At 50.0% G+C, this 17,003-nt stretch overlaps 1 protein-coding gene across 1 annotated transcript in view; it reads left to right on the top strand.

The window, feature by feature from the left end:
- Positions 1 to 16,711, top strand: part of CTNNBL1 (catenin beta like 1) — a 43,836-nt gene extending 27,125 nt beyond the window's left edge. Inside the window, 5 exon segments of the mRNA XM_080354810.1 lie at positions 4,339 to 4,436; positions 5,497 to 5,577; positions 11,584 to 11,721; positions 11,951 to 12,023; positions 16,544 to 16,711. Coding sequence (XP_080210936.1) covers positions 4,339 to 4,436; positions 5,497 to 5,577; positions 11,584 to 11,721; positions 11,951 to 12,023; positions 16,544 to 16,632 — 479 coding nt within the window. The 3' untranslated portion in view covers positions 16,633 to 16,711.
- Positions 16,712 to 17,003: the final 292 nt, after the last annotated feature.

Raw genomic sequence — 17,003 nt, 5'->3', positions numbered from 1 at the left:
GCTCCGTCTCGTACCTCCATCTCATTCATATTCAGGAGAAATGGAGGATATTAAGATGAGTCCAGAAATCAGTTTTATTAAAATAAACTCTCCCTAAACCACTGTGGTAGTAAGGCAAATTTCCTTTGTTTTACATCGCTGGGCAGGTGAGTTACTGAATTTCTAATGACGAGAGCTAATTGAGATGTTTCACAGGGTTCCCCTGGAGCCTGCGCAGCCCTTGTCCTGATGTGGGTACACGCGGCACCGTGTGTGTTTTACTGTTAATGACTCTGTGCTCGGGGCGCCGGGGTTGCGACGCTCCCGGGTCTGAGGGAAACGCTGCATGGCTGGGGGGTGACTGGGAGTCGGTGTCCTCCGGGCTGTCAGAGCCCCGAACATGCTGCTGTCTGCATTGATCTGTCAAAGGGAATGCTGCTGTTCAGTCTTGTCACCTTTTCTTGTAGAAACTTTATCTTGTGTTCAAATTGTTTAAAAACAAAATTAATTACAATGATCGTCTTCTGCCAGGAAAATGTTAATGTCTATGTCAAAATCTCGGTGTGACTCAGCGAGCTTTTATTTGTTACAGAAATCTAGAATCCAGATTAAATTTGATAAAAATAGCTTTCCTATAATGTATTTATCTCTTTTTTTAAAGCTAGCATAAAGGTGCCAGTGCTGGTTAGCCACGTTTTAAACACTGTCACTGCTTAAAAATTATTTTACTCTAGGAAGTCTGTGAACCGTTTAAATTCAAACTGCATGTATTTATGCTTTATATACACTATGTAATTAGGAAAAAAAGGAGCGGAAAATTTCTTAACTGTCTCTATGGATGATCCGAGTCCGAAGATTTGGCTGGTGGTGTTTGACTGCACATTGATGGGCTCGTGTGCCGCAGCCCTGTGTGTCACCTGGAGACTCTAGGGAATTGTAAAAGGGTGTTTGCCCATGTCATCTTCATTTAAGTGCCTTCTTGAGACTTGGATGTCAGTTTTACTTAGGAATGCTTAATTTGATCACCTGAGAATTAGCTCAGCCCCTTTCCAAGGCTGTTGTGCCTGTTCTCCTCTCGCAGTACAGAACCCCCTTTTGGAGCCGCTCAGCTACGCGCTTCCTTTAGAAAACAACAGCAGCAAAACCGTTTCTTAGTGAATCTGCTCTTCGTCCTCTGTAGCCCAGACTGAGAGGCAGCAAATCCCCGCGGTGAATCCTGTGCAGAGTTCCTTGAGTCCAGAGCAGTGGAAAGGCAGCAACAGAAAAATGGTTTGACAAAGAGTGTCTTTATCAACTGAGTACCCTGTGCCAGAGCAGCGAACATTTGTCATGTGGGGGTCGTCTGGAGTGAATACACAGGGAAGGCATCAGTCTGGCTGAACAGAACTTTATTATGCCAATTTGTTATTTTACCATCAACCCTCCAGAATACGACAGGAATCTGTTACTTGAATGAGCCATGATGCCGAGTACAGAGTTAAATTTGTCTCAATTAGAGTTAGCATTCTCCGTTACAAGAACATCACAAAAATAAACCTTCTCAGTTGATAGAAAGAATTGTGTTTTACATTCAGCATGATGCTTGAATGTCAGCTCACCCGGGGCATTGTGCGGAGCTTTTTCAACCTTTCCAGGCCCCACTTTACCCATCAGTAAAATCAGGATTTCTTACTGCCATCAGTATTTTAAGATGAGATTTTTCTTGGCAACATATTTTGAGATAGTTGAGTGGGCCAGTCTTTTAGAATGCGGAGTACCGATGTGGTTTGTGTGTAGAAAGGGCAGACATTTCTGAAAGAGGTGTGTGTGTGTTTGTTTCCTGGCACTTCCCTGTTCCTAATTAGAGCCACTGTGTTCCACTGGGTTCACCGGAGCACCCGCTGTCCTGCACCCGACATGGCCCCGTGGGACATGACCTGGTCCACATGGTGCTGCAGGACGTGGGGAGCTCCCCGCCAGGCGGGGTCCCACAGAATGAAATGTGAAAAACAACAGAAAAGGAGGGTGTGGTGGTGGCAGAGGAGCGAGACGTGACAGGACCTCCTGCTGCCGCAGCTGCCAGCGTGGAGCAGATTAATCTGTATTCAGCACAGCGCAGCCCCAGGCGGGATCGATCTCATTAGGGGCTTTTAAACACCACTGGCGCTCTCAGGCCTTCGTGTCTGTCTGAGAGGGACAGGCCCCCCAGAGCCCGCGGTGACTCGGGGCCGGTGCTTTGGTTTGGTGGGGTGACAGATGCGGTGGGACATGGCCGTTGTGGCCACTGCAGCATCGGTGTCCCGGGCAGCAGCGGTACGTGAAGCAGCCAACGGGGCCTAAAACAGAGATACCTGCTAATGAAAAATCAGGCTCTGCCTTCCTCTGTCTGCAGATTTGTGAGATTTTGGGCTGGTGATATGAAAAAAGATCATTTTGGATGCATCCTGGCTGCCAGCTGGTAACTGTTGTTCCATTAAGGAACTGTTGGTGCTGAGCGTGGCTCAGCTGGGTGTTTGCTTTGCCTGGGTTTTCTGGAGTGATATGTTGGAAGAATAACTTCATTCTTAAAAAACCTATGTCAGCTTCTTTAGACTTCTCAGTAGTTTTAAGGATTTTATTGGTGAAATGGATAAATGTCTGCATATGAGCACCAAAGCAAAAACGATGGCTAAAATACATTTCCTAGTAAAGGAATATCGAAAAAAAGCAATGAAGATATATCACTGGTGAGAATATTTCTACTAAAATACCATGTCAACATTCCTAAACGCTTCCAAAAAAATAAAGTTTGAGAAAAAATAGCGTGAAATGCAGAATGCTGACTTCTTTCTGTAACAGCAGAGGATTGTTGAGATGTATTGAAAAAAGGGACTTAATTTTTGTCATGCTTTTCTTCACCTTAAGAAAATAGGATCTTGCAAGGACTTTGGAGGCTTTTATGGTATTTTTTAATGTCGATGTTTAATTTGGCATTGGTTTTTGTTGTGTAGCTGTTTCTGTGCATCAGGAACCTGAGCCATCCTTCACCCGCGTTATCCTGTCGGGATGACGGAGCAGCCGCCCGATAAACCTGTTATCTGCACCGCTCCCTGGCTCTTTGGAACGTGACAAATTGACACCACCTCGGGCAGAAATCTGTTCCTGAGGAAGCCACATTTATAAGTAGCTAATGAACTGGTGTGTGCTGCCGTGTGGGACAGGGACCTGTGCCGCGGCCGGGCAGCGGCGTCACTGTGCGTGAGCAGGTGCTGAGAACCCCCTGCAAACGCGTGTTGCTGATTCTAAGGATGCTGGTGTGATCCATCAAGGCTCCTCGTGGCTTCGGGCCAGGCAGCGCTGTGGAAACGCCTGTTAAGATGGTTTGACAGCAGTAAGATGATGATCCCTTTTCTCTGCGTGTTGCATTTTCCTCTCTGAAAATAACAAATCTTGACACTCCTTCTCTCCACACCACTATGGGTGAGGAAATGTTTGTGGCCATTGTTGTTCTTGTGTCCTAATCAGCAAGATTAAAGCAAGGACATCTTGGAGAAGTTACCGTTTGGAATATATTGAGATATCTAAAGCAGAAGGTCTGTGCTCAGTGCAGACCTGTGGGCAGGAGGTGACACCAGTGACTTGTCAATCGGGGACCAGCTGCAGCAGACCTAGGCACTCGGTTCTGTCAGCTGTGCAGGGACATGAGCATCCGTGTCGGCTCTTGTGTGCTTGTGCTGTTGACTTGTTACTTGGCTCTGAGGTTTGTGCTGTAAAATATGACCCCAGGAGCAACTGAGGAGACTGTAGAACATGTTTATTTGATTGTGTCTGGTTTGTTGTGGCACATTTATGTTCAATCCGTGGGATTTTCTGTAAATACAAGTGGTTTGTTTGAGGATTTTTTCCTCTAGCTAATACCAGTGAAGTCTCTGCAGGAGCTGCCCGCTGGCCCAGTGATTCCTTCCTCAAGATTTCCTGTGTCAGGGCCCGTTCCGTTTAGCAAACTCGGCCACCTGCGCAGCAGCGCTGGCTTTGCCCGGGGTCCCTCAGCCCTGGGGAGGAGCAGCGGCTGCACCCACAGCTGGGACAGGGGACCCGGAGCCTGGGCTACCAGCCCGGGGCAAACGGGAGCAGAGCTCGGCTTTACGTAAGGAGCTTTTCTCAGGTCACTGCAGAAAGCAGGATGGGTGCAGCAGAGCCAGAGGAGCCGTTGCTGCAGGGTGAGGAGCTGCCTGTGCTCCCACAAACACAACTTGCTACTCCCCGGCCATGGGAGCAGCCAGCGTTCTGCTTATCAATGGCTACACACAGGAGCGCTGGGAGTAAATTTAATGGCACGTTACGGAGAAAATAAGCTTCTGTTCCTGATCTCAGCATGCAATTTTCATTTTGTATCTCCAGAACATGTCTGTTCCATCTTGGCCTCCCTTCTGCGAAACCTGAGAGGGCAGCAGAGGACACGGTTGCTGAATAAATTCACAGAGAATGACAGTGAGAAGGTGAGTGTTGAGTGTGTCTGCAGGCTCTGGGTACCAGGCTGAGCAGATACTCGGTACCAGTGGGTGCCTGTAGGCTCCTGGAGGTACCGAAGAGCCCTTATTGTATTTGTAGAGCCTGTGCTCTCACACGCCATTGTTCTCCTGCTGATGTTGTTACTTACAAACTGGAGAACTGGAGATGCCTGTAGTGCTTGGCCTCCCACATCGTGTGTGCTCATTTCCTGGTGCTCCAGCGCATGGCTGCAGTGATTCCCAGCCTGTGTCACGTACGGTGACACGTGCTGTGTGGGGCTGCGCTGTGCTGGCTCCGTGAGCCTGGGCAGCGTGCAAAGGTGACAGTTTTTTGGTCAAGCTCTTTTGCAGAGAGTTTAGGAATTGCTATAGTGCATGTTTAACATGCCCCATTCCTCTCCTAGAATGTGTCACTTTAGTGGTGTTTAGCCTGGGAAATTATTTCCAAAATATTTACATGGTGGTGGATAGATCAAATAGCTGTGAAACAGAAACAGCAGCTTTTGCAAAACAGTAATTCTCAAGGGATTTGTAAATTCTGTCACTGGGGAAAAAATACTGGTTCCTTAGTATTCCTCATTAGTGTCTCTTAAAGGCATTTTTCATAACCTGTGCTACCAGCTGCAGAAAATTTCCCATTAGTTGACAGGCTTTCAGTTGCCTGATGCAATTCAGAGGAGAGCAGGAGAGCTGTAACAGGCCGATACACTTCACAGCATCGGCAGAAGGGTCCGTGATGGAGCTGGGAGAACCGGAGAACAGCAGCAGAGGAGAGCGAGCGAGCCAAGGCCGTGGCTGCTGCCTTGTAGCTGGAGCTGACGAGACCATATTGTGATGCGGGATTACGTTCAAATGCCTGCAGACTCAGCGTGCGCATCAGACCAACACTTGTTCTGTCCTTCTGGAATGTATTTCTTCCTCTGAGTGACAGAATTGCCTGTTACTTTGTGAACGCTGCAGCTGGGAGGAAAACAACATAGCATGAAGGATTAAAGATGATTGCATTGTTCTTTTCTCTTGCTTAGGTCTCTCTCTTCTGCTCTTGCAGGTCGACAGGCTGATGGAACTGTATTTTAAGTACCTGGATGCAATGCAGGCAGCTGATAAGAAGATTGATGGAGAGAAACACGTATGTATTGCTTAATTCTTCCAGCTCGTGTCTATGATACCTCTGCACAGAGCTCCTGGCTCAGCCAGGTCACTTGTGAGCTGGCCCTTGGACCTGTACTGTCACCTCTTGGTTCTTCTTGCCCTGCTCGCCAGCTTCCAGTTACCCTCAGATAAAACGGGCTGAGGGCTTCACCACAGCGAGTGCTTCTGGCCTTTTCTGAGAGTGAATTTTACTGGGAGAGCCTGAGTCTGTGCTTCAATTTGCCTTCACTTTTACTTGGCTGCAATCTTGCTTGGTTTGGCAGATGGAGAGTAAGTGAAATGCAGAGAGACAATTACATGATAATGTGCGAGGCCTCCTACCCTGGTCTTTAGAGTTCTGATCAGCTGCGAGAACACGTCTATTTTGATTAGTTAGATGAGGCTGCAGCCAAAGGCTGGTGTGCTCTCTGCACACCAGCAGCGAATCGTTTTGAATGACACGAGCCTTGGTACCACAACACACTTTCTTGGAACTGGAGCTGGAACAGACTTTTTGAACGAGAATGAGCTGCTGGAGTCAGGAAGCAGCTTGCAGAGCTGTTAGCAAGCTTGGCCGGCTTCCCACAAGATTATCTGTATCAGCACTGAAGAGGGTGTGAGATTGATTAGCGCTGACGGAGAGTAATCAGTGCAGCCGCCGTCCCCGCACGTGGGCGAGCTCGGCGTGCCACGGGCTCGGCCCCTGCCAGGTGCCGGCCAGCGCTGGCTGCCCGCAGCCAAGGCCGCTTCTCTGGGCACCGGCAAACGTTCTGAGGGCATCAGAGAGACGCGAGCTGAGTGATGAATGGAGCTGCGTTTGCTGCCAGCGTGCACGCTCCATATGGACAGCTGCAGCTTCACAACTGAACGGTGGCCTGAAGACAACCAGCCTTTACCCTCTCCTGTGATCCTTCCGTGCTCCATTCCTCCTCCTCGGAACAGAGCAAGAAATCATTTATTCTTTACGTTTCAGCGTTGGTGTGTTGGTTTTAGAAATCAGAGAGCAGAATGGATTGTTCTGGCCGAAGTGTTGTGGCGTAGGGGCCGCTGCTGTGCAGAGCCCCAAAATGCAGCGTGCAGAGCCCATGCGTGTGCCCTCGATCCTGTCTGCAGGTGTGAACTGCTGCAGCCAGCACAAAGCAGGGCGAAGGGAATTTGTGAAGAAGCTCTTGTGGAAGCTCTTGAATAATATTAAGCCGTTTGTGTTACTGATGCAGGAGAGAAGAGAAACCACAAGAAGCTCAGCTTTTCCTCCTGTATCCAGAGGGCACTGTGCACTTGCCCCTTCACAAGGCTCTGCAGGCCAGAGTGGCATGGATAAATGGTTCTCCACTCCTATTAGAGCCAATAATAGGATTTGGCAGGAACATCTTGTGCAATATGTTGGGCACAACATGTAGGAAATGCAATGTTGAGGTTCATTCCGTGCTTGGAACACTCTTAGAATTACAGTTTGCTTTGTTTTGTAGCATCCTCAAACGGTCAGTGGGAAATGACCTGCTGAGATCTGAAGTGGCTCAGGTGGTTTCCCCACACAGAAGGAGCCAGAGCCGTCATTCTGTCCATCAGCTGCCGGCACTCCAGGGACAGGATTTATGGAGCACTTTAGCATTTCTCATTGTGGCACATGAATCACTGAAGTGGATGGTACAAACACTTGGTCCCTTAGAAACTGCTGCATCACCTGGGGGCTTTGACCTTACTCTGGCAGTAGGGGACATTGCACCCCAAGGTCCAGTTCACAGATCCTCACCTTTCTTCCTGCCCCAAGAAAAATGATACCTGATGAGATTTTACAGGCTTATCCTGTCCTGAGGAGAACGAGATCTAAGTCTGACAGACAGAGTATCCTGCTAAGTCTTGCATTACAAGAAGTGAAAACTCGATTATCCAGGGAATGACGGAGTGTATTGTACCTGAGGTTTTATCTGTAGCAGTGCAGCTGGCATAAGAAACTCCTGCTCTTGCAGTTCTCTTCCTTTTTCGTTCCTTTAGCATGGTTTATTGTAGTGATTTGTGTATAGCCCTCTCCTCAGCCATGGCCGTGCAGGTGTGGGGGGCTCGGGGCAGGAGGCAGGGGGGAATTTCTGGAGCCCCTTGTAATGAGCCTGCACCCTTAACCTGGAAACGGGCCGGGGTGCGGGGGGAGAGCTTCCCTTCCAGCGTCACCCACTGGCTCTGGGGAATATATTTTAAAGTAGTAACTTAGTGATTCCCCTAATTGCCACGTGAAACCCGGGAGTGAAGTGCATGTGAGCATTTGTCTCCGATACCTGATGCTTGTCTTAGCACTTTTCTCAGAGTTTTTAGTTAATGAAATGTAGAAAATGCCTTGTCCCCTTCTCAAATTCTTCACTTCTTTCTGTAGGAAAGGGTGCAAAATCCTAGAGCTTTAAACTCTAAAATGATGTATAATTACAGGCGGAAACGATAGCCTTAGTGATCTCTAAAGATGGTGGGGAAAGACAGGAGACGGTTTAATATTTTTATAATTCCACAGAAAATTATGCTCAGCAGGTTTATTGCTTAAAATATTCTCACCAGACACTTTGCGCTGTAATGACTTACAAATTACATGCTAATTGTGCTACAGTGAAGTCACTGAAAGGGAGAGGTGGAACTCCTGGCATGAGAGCGATGTCCGCAGACCAGCATAATTGAAACAGGAATGTGCATGAGCCCAGCATTCCAGCCGGGTTTAGATAAACTGAACTGCCTGAGCCGTTCTGAGGGCAGGACACAGCGTCGGGCCAGGGGCTGCAGAGAGACGTGGTAATCTTTAGCTTAGATCTTAAGGAGGGGAGGGTGTGCGGGTTCTGCAGCCGACAGGTTCATGTTGGCTGTGCTGAGCTATGCGGCCACTGGGCTTGGCTTAGGACTATGCTGCTGGCTGGCTGGGCTCGGCTTAGGGCTCTGGGGCTGAGCCTGGTGGGTCTCTTCAGACAGCTGCCCTGACGCGGGGCCCATTTCTCGCTGCCGACGTTGAGCTTGTGCCCTTGCAGGAGGTGCTGCTGTTTCTCCTGACTAGGAAGTGGTGGTTTGCTTTGTAGCAATCGCAACGAACTTTCCAGCTTTTGCAGATTGGTTTCTCAATTTACAGAAATTCCAGTATGTTTCTGCTTGTGAGGCAGAACCGAAGAAAGTGCTTTGTGCAGCAACAGGCTCTGGTGGTTTGTGTGGTTCTGAGAGCTTCTAGGTCACCTTGTCGCCTGCAGTCCACAACCTGGCCAGGGCTGCGTCCCGACGTTGCGTGTTCCAGGGAAAACAGTGGTCGCTCTGCTGGAGAAAGCGTGTGCTCTGCAGGGACATCGCTGTCACAGCTGGCAGCTGCGAGCAGGTGGCCCTGGACAGCCCTGGTTGCCAGGGGCTGGTTTCCCCCAGGGTTTCTCCTCGCTGCTCTCCTGCTGCGAGTCTCCGTCCCTTTGTGAGCGAGGGCTCAGCGATGACCTGGAGTTGAGCTGTTCCCTGCCATCTGCAGGTGTCACCTGCCTGTCCCCAGCAGCCCCAACAGAGCAGTGAGGGCAGAGGGGCTGACATGAGGCAGGGGCCCAGGTGGTAGCTGGTTCCATGCGTGGCCGTTCCCTTTCTCCTCTGCAGTGCCTGGCTGTGGCCTCGCTGTCCTGCCAGTGCAGCAGCAAACATGGAGTCCTGTTGGGGTTTGTCCCCGCTCCCTGCCCCATGCTGTGTGTAGGAGGGACCAGGAGGGTGAGGAGCAGCTCCAGGCCCTGCTGCAGCAACCAGAGCTGATGTGATCTCTTGTATGGCAACAGCAGAGCTGGTGTGTCTTTAGGTTTCCAGTCTCTATTTGACACCCCGAGGCCTGTCAGTCCTGCCTCATTAGTGTGAAAGAAGCTCATTTTAGCTTCACAGAAGCCCATCTTATTGCTGTCTTCTCCCATCAGCAAGGGGCACCTCAGCACATATTGCTGGCAGATTAGAAATGGCACCGAAGTGCTCATTTGGAGGTTCGCGACGTGACAGCTCGCAGAGAGAGACAAAGTGGAAAGGTGGCTGTTCGGCACTGTACTGGGAGGCAGATTAGCATTTAAAGGGTGGTTGGTTGTGGTTTAAAAAAAAAAAAAGGTTGTGAAAAGGCACCTTAAAACTGTACTTGTCTTCTAATTCATATCTGCTTAATTTACTGGCACAAAATAATCTTGCTTCTCTGTCGAGAGGGGCTGTTAAAGTGCTACCTCCTCTCTGTAATCAAGGCAGCAGTTGCCTGTTTCAGCTCCTCTGGTTGCTGGGCTGGAATGCAGAGCAGAGACGCGCTTTGTTTCTGCTCCATAGACTCCAGTCCTGCCCTGATGGTGTTTTCTGTTCAGGAATTTAGCACTGCTGAGAGGAGTGTGTGTGGTGAGCAGGGTGAGCAGCGGTTCAGGAGCGAGTGCCTTCTCATCTTTCTTGAATTCTTCTCGATATTCCGATCTCTTGCTAGCCAGACTCAACATTGTTTAGTGTTAGAGACAAGATTTGATCAGATTCAAGCAGTTTTGGCATGGATGCAGGCTGAGAAAATTCACTCCTTGCACAAAATTGGATTTTTTTTGCTGGCAAGAGCCTGTGTGCCAGTCCTGCCCAGTCCTGCCCAGTCCTGCCTGTGCTTGGGGCTTGAGAACCTGGCACTAATGATGGTTGTGCAAAGGCTGGAATCTGCAGGGTCTGATGCTGGAGCATCCTGAAGTGGAGCCAAAGCCATTGACTTTATGGCATTGGTAACTGGGCATTGTGTTTTAAACCTGACCTGTTCTTTCATTGGCAAGCTGGATTTCCAGGAGGAGGGAGAAGCGTTTCGTGACCAGTGGTGTCCCCTCTCAGGAGCCGGTGTGAGCTGCACTGAGTCACTGGACACAGTTTCTGGGTGGTGGTCACCATTGCGCTCTCTGCACTGGGAAGTGCACTGGGCTCATTTTCCTTCTTGTGCCTGAAAGACTCAAATTCTATGCTGGGACGTGGCTTGACAGAACAGGAGAATTCAGGAGCCTGGACCAGCTTTGGTGCTGTTGACCTTGCGTGTGTGCCCCGAGGAAGCACTTGCTGCGCATCGCAGGGCCGGTGTCGGCTCTGCTGACTCTAATGAGGAAATATCGCTCCGTGCCCGCGCACACCTGCCGGCGCCGCATCCTCAGTCACACGGGCTGCAGTGAGCAGGCAGGCCTGACAGCTGCTGCCTTTGTTCAAGAGGAAACCCAAAAAACAACCCCCAAAATGCAGATGGTCAGACACAGCAGCAGTTATTTTAACTGCCGGTCCCCAGGAAGGTGGTGGCAGCTCAGCGGGTGATGCGGCCGCTTGCAGGGAAGCTGCTCTGAGCCCATCGCCGGGTGCCCTGGGGCATGTGGAAGAAGATGCTCTGTCTGAAGACGCACGGAGTGGCCCCTTGCCACCTGCATTTGGGTTTTGTCTGGGCAGGTCTCACAGCGAAATGCCATTGGAGCAGAGGGAGAAAACCCGTCAGCGATCACAGAACGCGGGCTCTGCTGCCCCTCACACAGGGAGCAAGGCTGGGCTTGGCAAAGCCAGGCTTGTGCAGAATTGTCAGACCTGTTTTCTCATTGATCAGTCAGTAATAAAGTTGGAAGCCTGATGGGCCTTGGAGCCTGCTGGAGTCGTGTTCTGCACTGCTGAACAGCACCCTCAAATGGCCAGTGAAAGAGTGGCTGTTTGTTCCATTTTGACAAAGAACTGATAAATAATAGAGACACTGGTTTGTTCCATATTCACAGTCTCTAATCGCTCAATTTAGAAACGTAATTTGTATGTTTGAATTAGAATTTTAATTTGCAGATGGACACACTTCACAACCAGCAAAGGCAACTTTGTTCAAAACGGAATGAAATGTTTTGTGAATTTAAATGAATTATTAAAAGTACTTCTTTGGGGAGAAATATATGGATGTTAATGTTTTGGGGAACAAAGCATTTCTTAAGAAACCACAAGTATCACCAACATTTTGCCACTTTGAGAGACAGTCATCACACCTTTCTTTTGCGTTGCATTACAGGACATGGTGCGTCGGGGAGAGATAATAGATGATGACATGGAAGACGAATTTTATCTCCGTCGCCTGGATGCTGGTCTCTTTGTTCTGCAGCTCATTTGTTACATCATGGCAGAGATCTGTAATGCCAACGTTCCCCAGGTAAAGCTGTACCCAAGGCTGGCAGATTGTCTAAGTTTCCATCCGTGGTACAGGCAAGACTCAGTCCTGGCAGACATGGCTTGGGTGTCTCCGGGGAGCTGCTCTGGGTCGGGGACTGGCGAGGCTGAGCCAGGTTTCGTGGTGCTCTTCCCTCAATGGGATCAAAGGGGTGTGCGTAGTTTTGTGTTGTGTCGGAAATTACTTTCTTCTCTTTCCTATCCCCTATCAGATCCGTCAGAGAGTCCATCAGATTCTGAACATGAGAGGCAGCTCCATTAAAATTGTTCGACACATCCTAAAGGGTGAGTTGAGATGTTCCTCTGCATGTCTCCTCTGCTGGGGCAGTCTGGCCATTCCTTGGTGGGATCAGCCCTCACATGGGGCTCTCCGTGACTTCACTGGTGTCTCCAGCCATGGCTGGGCCATGCTGAGGTGTGGGCAGGGCTGGTGTCACCCTGACAGAGCCACGCGTGACCGCATCAGGACACTCGTGTTGTGCATGGTCACGGAGCAGCACAGCACTGGGTGCTGCCATCAGCTCAGCCTGCCTGGAACTCGCTGCCGACATGAACGCTAGAGTAAATATTTAAGGGGAGTGTACATGCATTCTAGAGATGAGAACAGCGGAGTCTCATCTTTCATTAACACGGCCCCGCACTTCACCATCTGCACTGTATTAGTATCCATGGTGTATTTGTCTTGTTCTTAGTGTCAGATTAATATGGATTATAGCATTAAAGTATCCTCTGTAGCTTTAAAATGTAGCTGTTGTGATTTGCGATCCCAGTTTTAAAGTACTGCTTGTTATTTTTAAAGCTTATGTTGAATCAGAGCGATGCTGATTTGAGCTGTGGCTGTCCCCTGTAGCCCGCTGTCCTTCAGCAGAGCAACCGGCGGAGCTGGGAGGGGGACAGGACCAGGACCTGCTGCCCCCGACCTGCGTCTGGGACTGTTCTGCTCCCCAGGGCTGTGCTGAGAGCAGGGAGGGTGTGGAGTGTGTCTCCCTCTCCTCTCCTGGACAGACGGGCAGGTTGGCTCCAGGGCACTGAGCTGTGGGTTCTTCTGTTTTGAAGGCTCTGATTGCTTTGGGAATCACAGCGATATTCTGCTGGCCTTTTCTTCCCCCCAACACTGGCAGGTACAGGCATCTTTTGTCTTGCAGATCCTGTCGTTTTTCTCCCTTCTCGTAAGCAGGAAAGAAGGGGATCAGAAGGACGGCTGGTGTGACAAAATTGAGAGCGATTTTCTGACAGTGTGAAATTTCCTGCAGCTACAGGCAATCGCTTTGGCCCTTGTCCTTTGCCAGCAAGTGCAGGTTAATGCCTGCTGATGAGCAGGGGGACTGGATAGGATGTCTTTTCTGCTTTTAATTGTGATGCTTGACAGTTCTGCCTCCAGCCCGTGCACTTCCAGCGCAGGGCATGGCTCACAGCCATGCGCAGATTGCCACGTTTGACCTGGGCCACGGGTGCCCGAGGGATTTGTCTACACATCTGGCTGGATTTACACACCTCACGTTCATGTCTTTGGTTTGGTGATTTACACACAAAGCTCTTTGGAGGGCAGCTGCATTAGAATTTCATCTGATTCTTTCTTTCACGAGCCGTGCCTTGCATTTTGAACCTTTTTCAGTGGTTTTGTTGTGCGCTGCAAGCTGTGGGTTGCGTGTCAGGTTGGTGCTCTCCGCAGTAACATGTTCTCTGCCCAAAGAGGCCATGTGTGGCACATTGAAGATACGGGTGAGGGACACAGTATTTGAGGCTCTGTTTTCACTTTCCCCAACTCTCATGCTTGCCAGTTTTAGTGACTTTTGCTGCCACAATTGTCAGTGACCTCAGAGATCAATTTATCAGTGGTCCCATGTGAAATCCTGCAGTGGGACCTGGGGGGTTCCTGCCAGGCAGGAGCAGCACTGAGCTCACCTGAGCTCTGCGCTGGTGAAACTCAAGTTTTTCAGTACTTACACTTCTATGTCCAAGTATGTTGTCACTGTAGATTCACTGTCTTTTGGCAGAAGTGCCCCATGGACACATTCATGCCTGTCCAGGGCTGTTTCCTGGGCTGACCGTGGCCCCTGGAGTGTTCCTGCAGGGATTTCCGAATCGTAGCTGGTGTCTGAGCTGTAGGGCTGTGTCCCGAGTGACTGGGACGTCGGGAGCATTGAGCCTTGGCTGACACATTTCCAGGGCACTTTCCAACTTGCTCTCAGGACAGACGAGCGCTGGTTTATTTTTACTTTTCGTTCAGTGTTTTGTTCTTCTTTTTTTTTTTTCTATTTTTTGCATACTAATTAGGTGCTTCGTTTTTAGTTTGGTTTTTATGGCCTACATATTCTCCATGTTTCTCTGGCAACCTGACAGCTGATGGGTCCCCCAGGGTTGCTCAGCATTACTTAGGATGCAAGCACAGCAGCAAATGCATTTCCTTACGGTGGGGCTTTCATGGGGAGCGGGCAGGGATGGTCGAGGGCTCGTTAAGCGCGTTTCTGTGGGCTGACTGCTCCTCCTGCAGCTCCTTTTTCTGGAAGATCAAGCGTTACTTGCAAGGGGACAGTCAGTTTGTCCTTTGGAAGAGCACGGCTGAGCCTTGGTTGGGGGATGTCTCTGGGATGGAGCCTGGTCCTCACGGCAGCTCGTGGTGTCTGTGTTGGCCCCTGTCCCTCGCCAGGGATGCGCGGTGACTCAGAGCCGTGACACTCGGTGCTGTGAGGGGACAGTGCATGCGCCATCTGACCCGGGGACCAGCCCTGGCCCTTCCCCAGGGGTACCGACAGGTGATGCTGAGTTCAGCCTCTGCTTTTGGTGAAGGGAACTGGCACATCAGGAAGCCGGGGAGGTGGAGTAACTGCTGAGTGTGACAAACCAGAGCTGTTAGCAGGGCAACCACACAGCAAAGGCAGGTGTGTGTGAGACGGCGCTAAACTGGCCTGTGCTCCCTCCCTGCGTGCCGGCTTCGGAGCCTCCAATATCCATTACAAGCTTCAGTATTTCCCTATTGATTTTTACTGTTCTGTAACCGTTGTATTTTGTCTAATGAAGCGGAAACCAATCTCAGGTCCTTTCCCTTTGTGTAGCTACAGCAATGTGGAAGCTCTGTTTAAGTGCTGGCAGGGGGAGCTTACCTTGATGGTTTTGGTCTCTCACTGAAGTGGTGGAATTTTAAATAAAAAGGTAAATACATAAAAACTCAGTCAGAGATTTTTATTTTTTTAAGCCTGGTTCTAGGGCTTGTATTTGTTCTCTTCAAATCAGCATTAGCGACAGTTGGTAACCCAGTAAACAGTCTGCCCTGCGAGTCGCTGGGATTTCAGTCTTACAAAGCTTAAATGTTTAGAAGGAAAACTGCTGAGCTTTTGGGCAAGATCAGAGGAATCTGTGGCTTGCTGTGGTCCGAGTGCTCTCACGGGGCAGGGGATGGGCAGTGGCGTTGGTGGCACTCAGGGTCCCTGGGAGCCGTGCTCTGGCACACCAGCGGTGCCGCAGTCGGGCGGGAGCGCTGCCTGTGCCACGGTGCTGCCAGCTCGGCCCCTGCACAGCCGGCACAGCCAGGAGCTGGGGCTGGCATCAGCAAACCCGGCGTTACTGCTGCCCTGGTACAGCGGCTGTGGCAGTGTATAAACACCAAAGGGATTTCTCCCTGGCAAAGAGCTGCGCCTCTCGAACACAGAGAGCGCACGCAGGAGGGAACACTCCCACAGCAGCAACTTCTGCCTGTCCTCACTCTTTTCAGTGCTCTTATAATAAAGGCTTTGATGGAGCTCAGAAGCATGTAGCAGTGCTGAACGTATAAATATTAAAGCAAACTTTCCACAGTAACGTACTATTCAGATGCTGAATACAAGCTGTTCTGTTTGTTTAGGAAGAAGGGAAAGAATGCGAGAAGGCGGAGGCTGGAGAACACTGTCTAACCAGGCAGTCTGCTCCTGATTTACTAAAATTTGTTCAGCTCCTTGCTTTCACAGCTCACAACCTGCTTTTTCTTTTTTCTTTTTGAACTGTCTTTGAATACGCAGGTTCTGGTTGCAGGAAGGAGGGAGCTGGGACAGGGATGGAGCTGGGTCAGGACAGGACAGGGAGCTGGGACAGGACAGGGAGCTGGGACAGGACAGGGAGCTGGGACAGAGGTGAGAGCTGCTGGCTTTCAGTGGGTGCCAGGAGGAGGTTTTTGATTCCGCGGTGCTTTGTTGTGGCTGTGGATGGGCGAGTCCTTGAGCGGGGTCTGGTGTCCTCTGCCTGAAGACAAAGAGTTTGTAGTTAAATCTGAACTGGTGTGTTTTCTTCCAGATAGGTTAAAAGCAGTTGTAGATTGGGGAACTGTCTCCACTTGACAAAAATCCTCATTTAAGATGTTTGGCCAACAGACAGATTAAACCTAGGGTTAGGAATGTTTAACAGTTGTGTGCTGGTCCATGCCTGACCTTCGCTGACAATGCTCAGCGTTAACAGTGACCTGGAAAGCCTGTTTGTCCAGGGCTGGCTGGGATCTCCTGTCTGAGAGAAGCCAGTGATACAACTGTTCAGGGAACGGGTGCGGGCACAGGAGCCGCCTCTGGGTGCTGGTGTCCACTCGGGTTCCTTGTGCTCTTTATGACACGAGCTGGATATTTCTGCTACAATCTCTGTTTGCTACAGAAGCTTTTAATGAGGATGTTTATTAGGCAAAGCTTTAACCTCAGGAATGGGGAGAAAACCCATCATGCTCGTTGCATAAATTCCAATTCAGCTGTTTGCAGTGGACGTAGATTTCGATTCTGGGGTGGTACCTGCAGGAGAAGCTGCCCATTGTTGATCAGTGTCTGTTGTCTGTGCTCTCTCCCCCGCAGAGTACGCGGAGAACATCGGGGACGGGAAGAACCAGGAGTTTCGGGAGAGCGAGCAGAAGCGGATCCTGGATCTGCTGGAGAATTTCTGAGACGTGGGGCTGAATTCCACGTCTGCCCCCAAGGACGCGCTGTCTGGTTCTCCCTCTTTCTGCTGCCTCCTCCGGTCTTGACTGCACGATAGAAGTGATGTTTCTGTGAAACTGCTTCCACATGGGGTTTTGGAGATATTAAAGATAGTTTGCTTTTTTTAAATCCCTTGTTTGTTATTTAAGTAATATGCTGTCAGTGGAGTTGCAGCTGTGTACTTTTTCCTTTTTTATATATGTTTTTCCCCCCAAGTCAGAGTGCAGCGGTCAGTGTCACCAGCACAGCCCTGCAGGCAGCAAAGCGGGGGGAAGGGGCTGCCCGGGGAGCTCAGGAGCTTGTGAGCAAGTTACTTCTACCCAGCATTTAATTAAAA

The sequence above is a fragment of the Nesoenas mayeri genome, assembly GCF_963082525.1.
Source record: "Nesoenas mayeri genome assembly, chromosome: 16".
Lineage (NCBI taxonomy): Eukaryota > Metazoa > Chordata > Aves > Columbiformes > Columbidae > Nesoenas > Nesoenas mayeri.
This window is presented reverse-complemented; position numbering and strand designations above follow the sequence as displayed.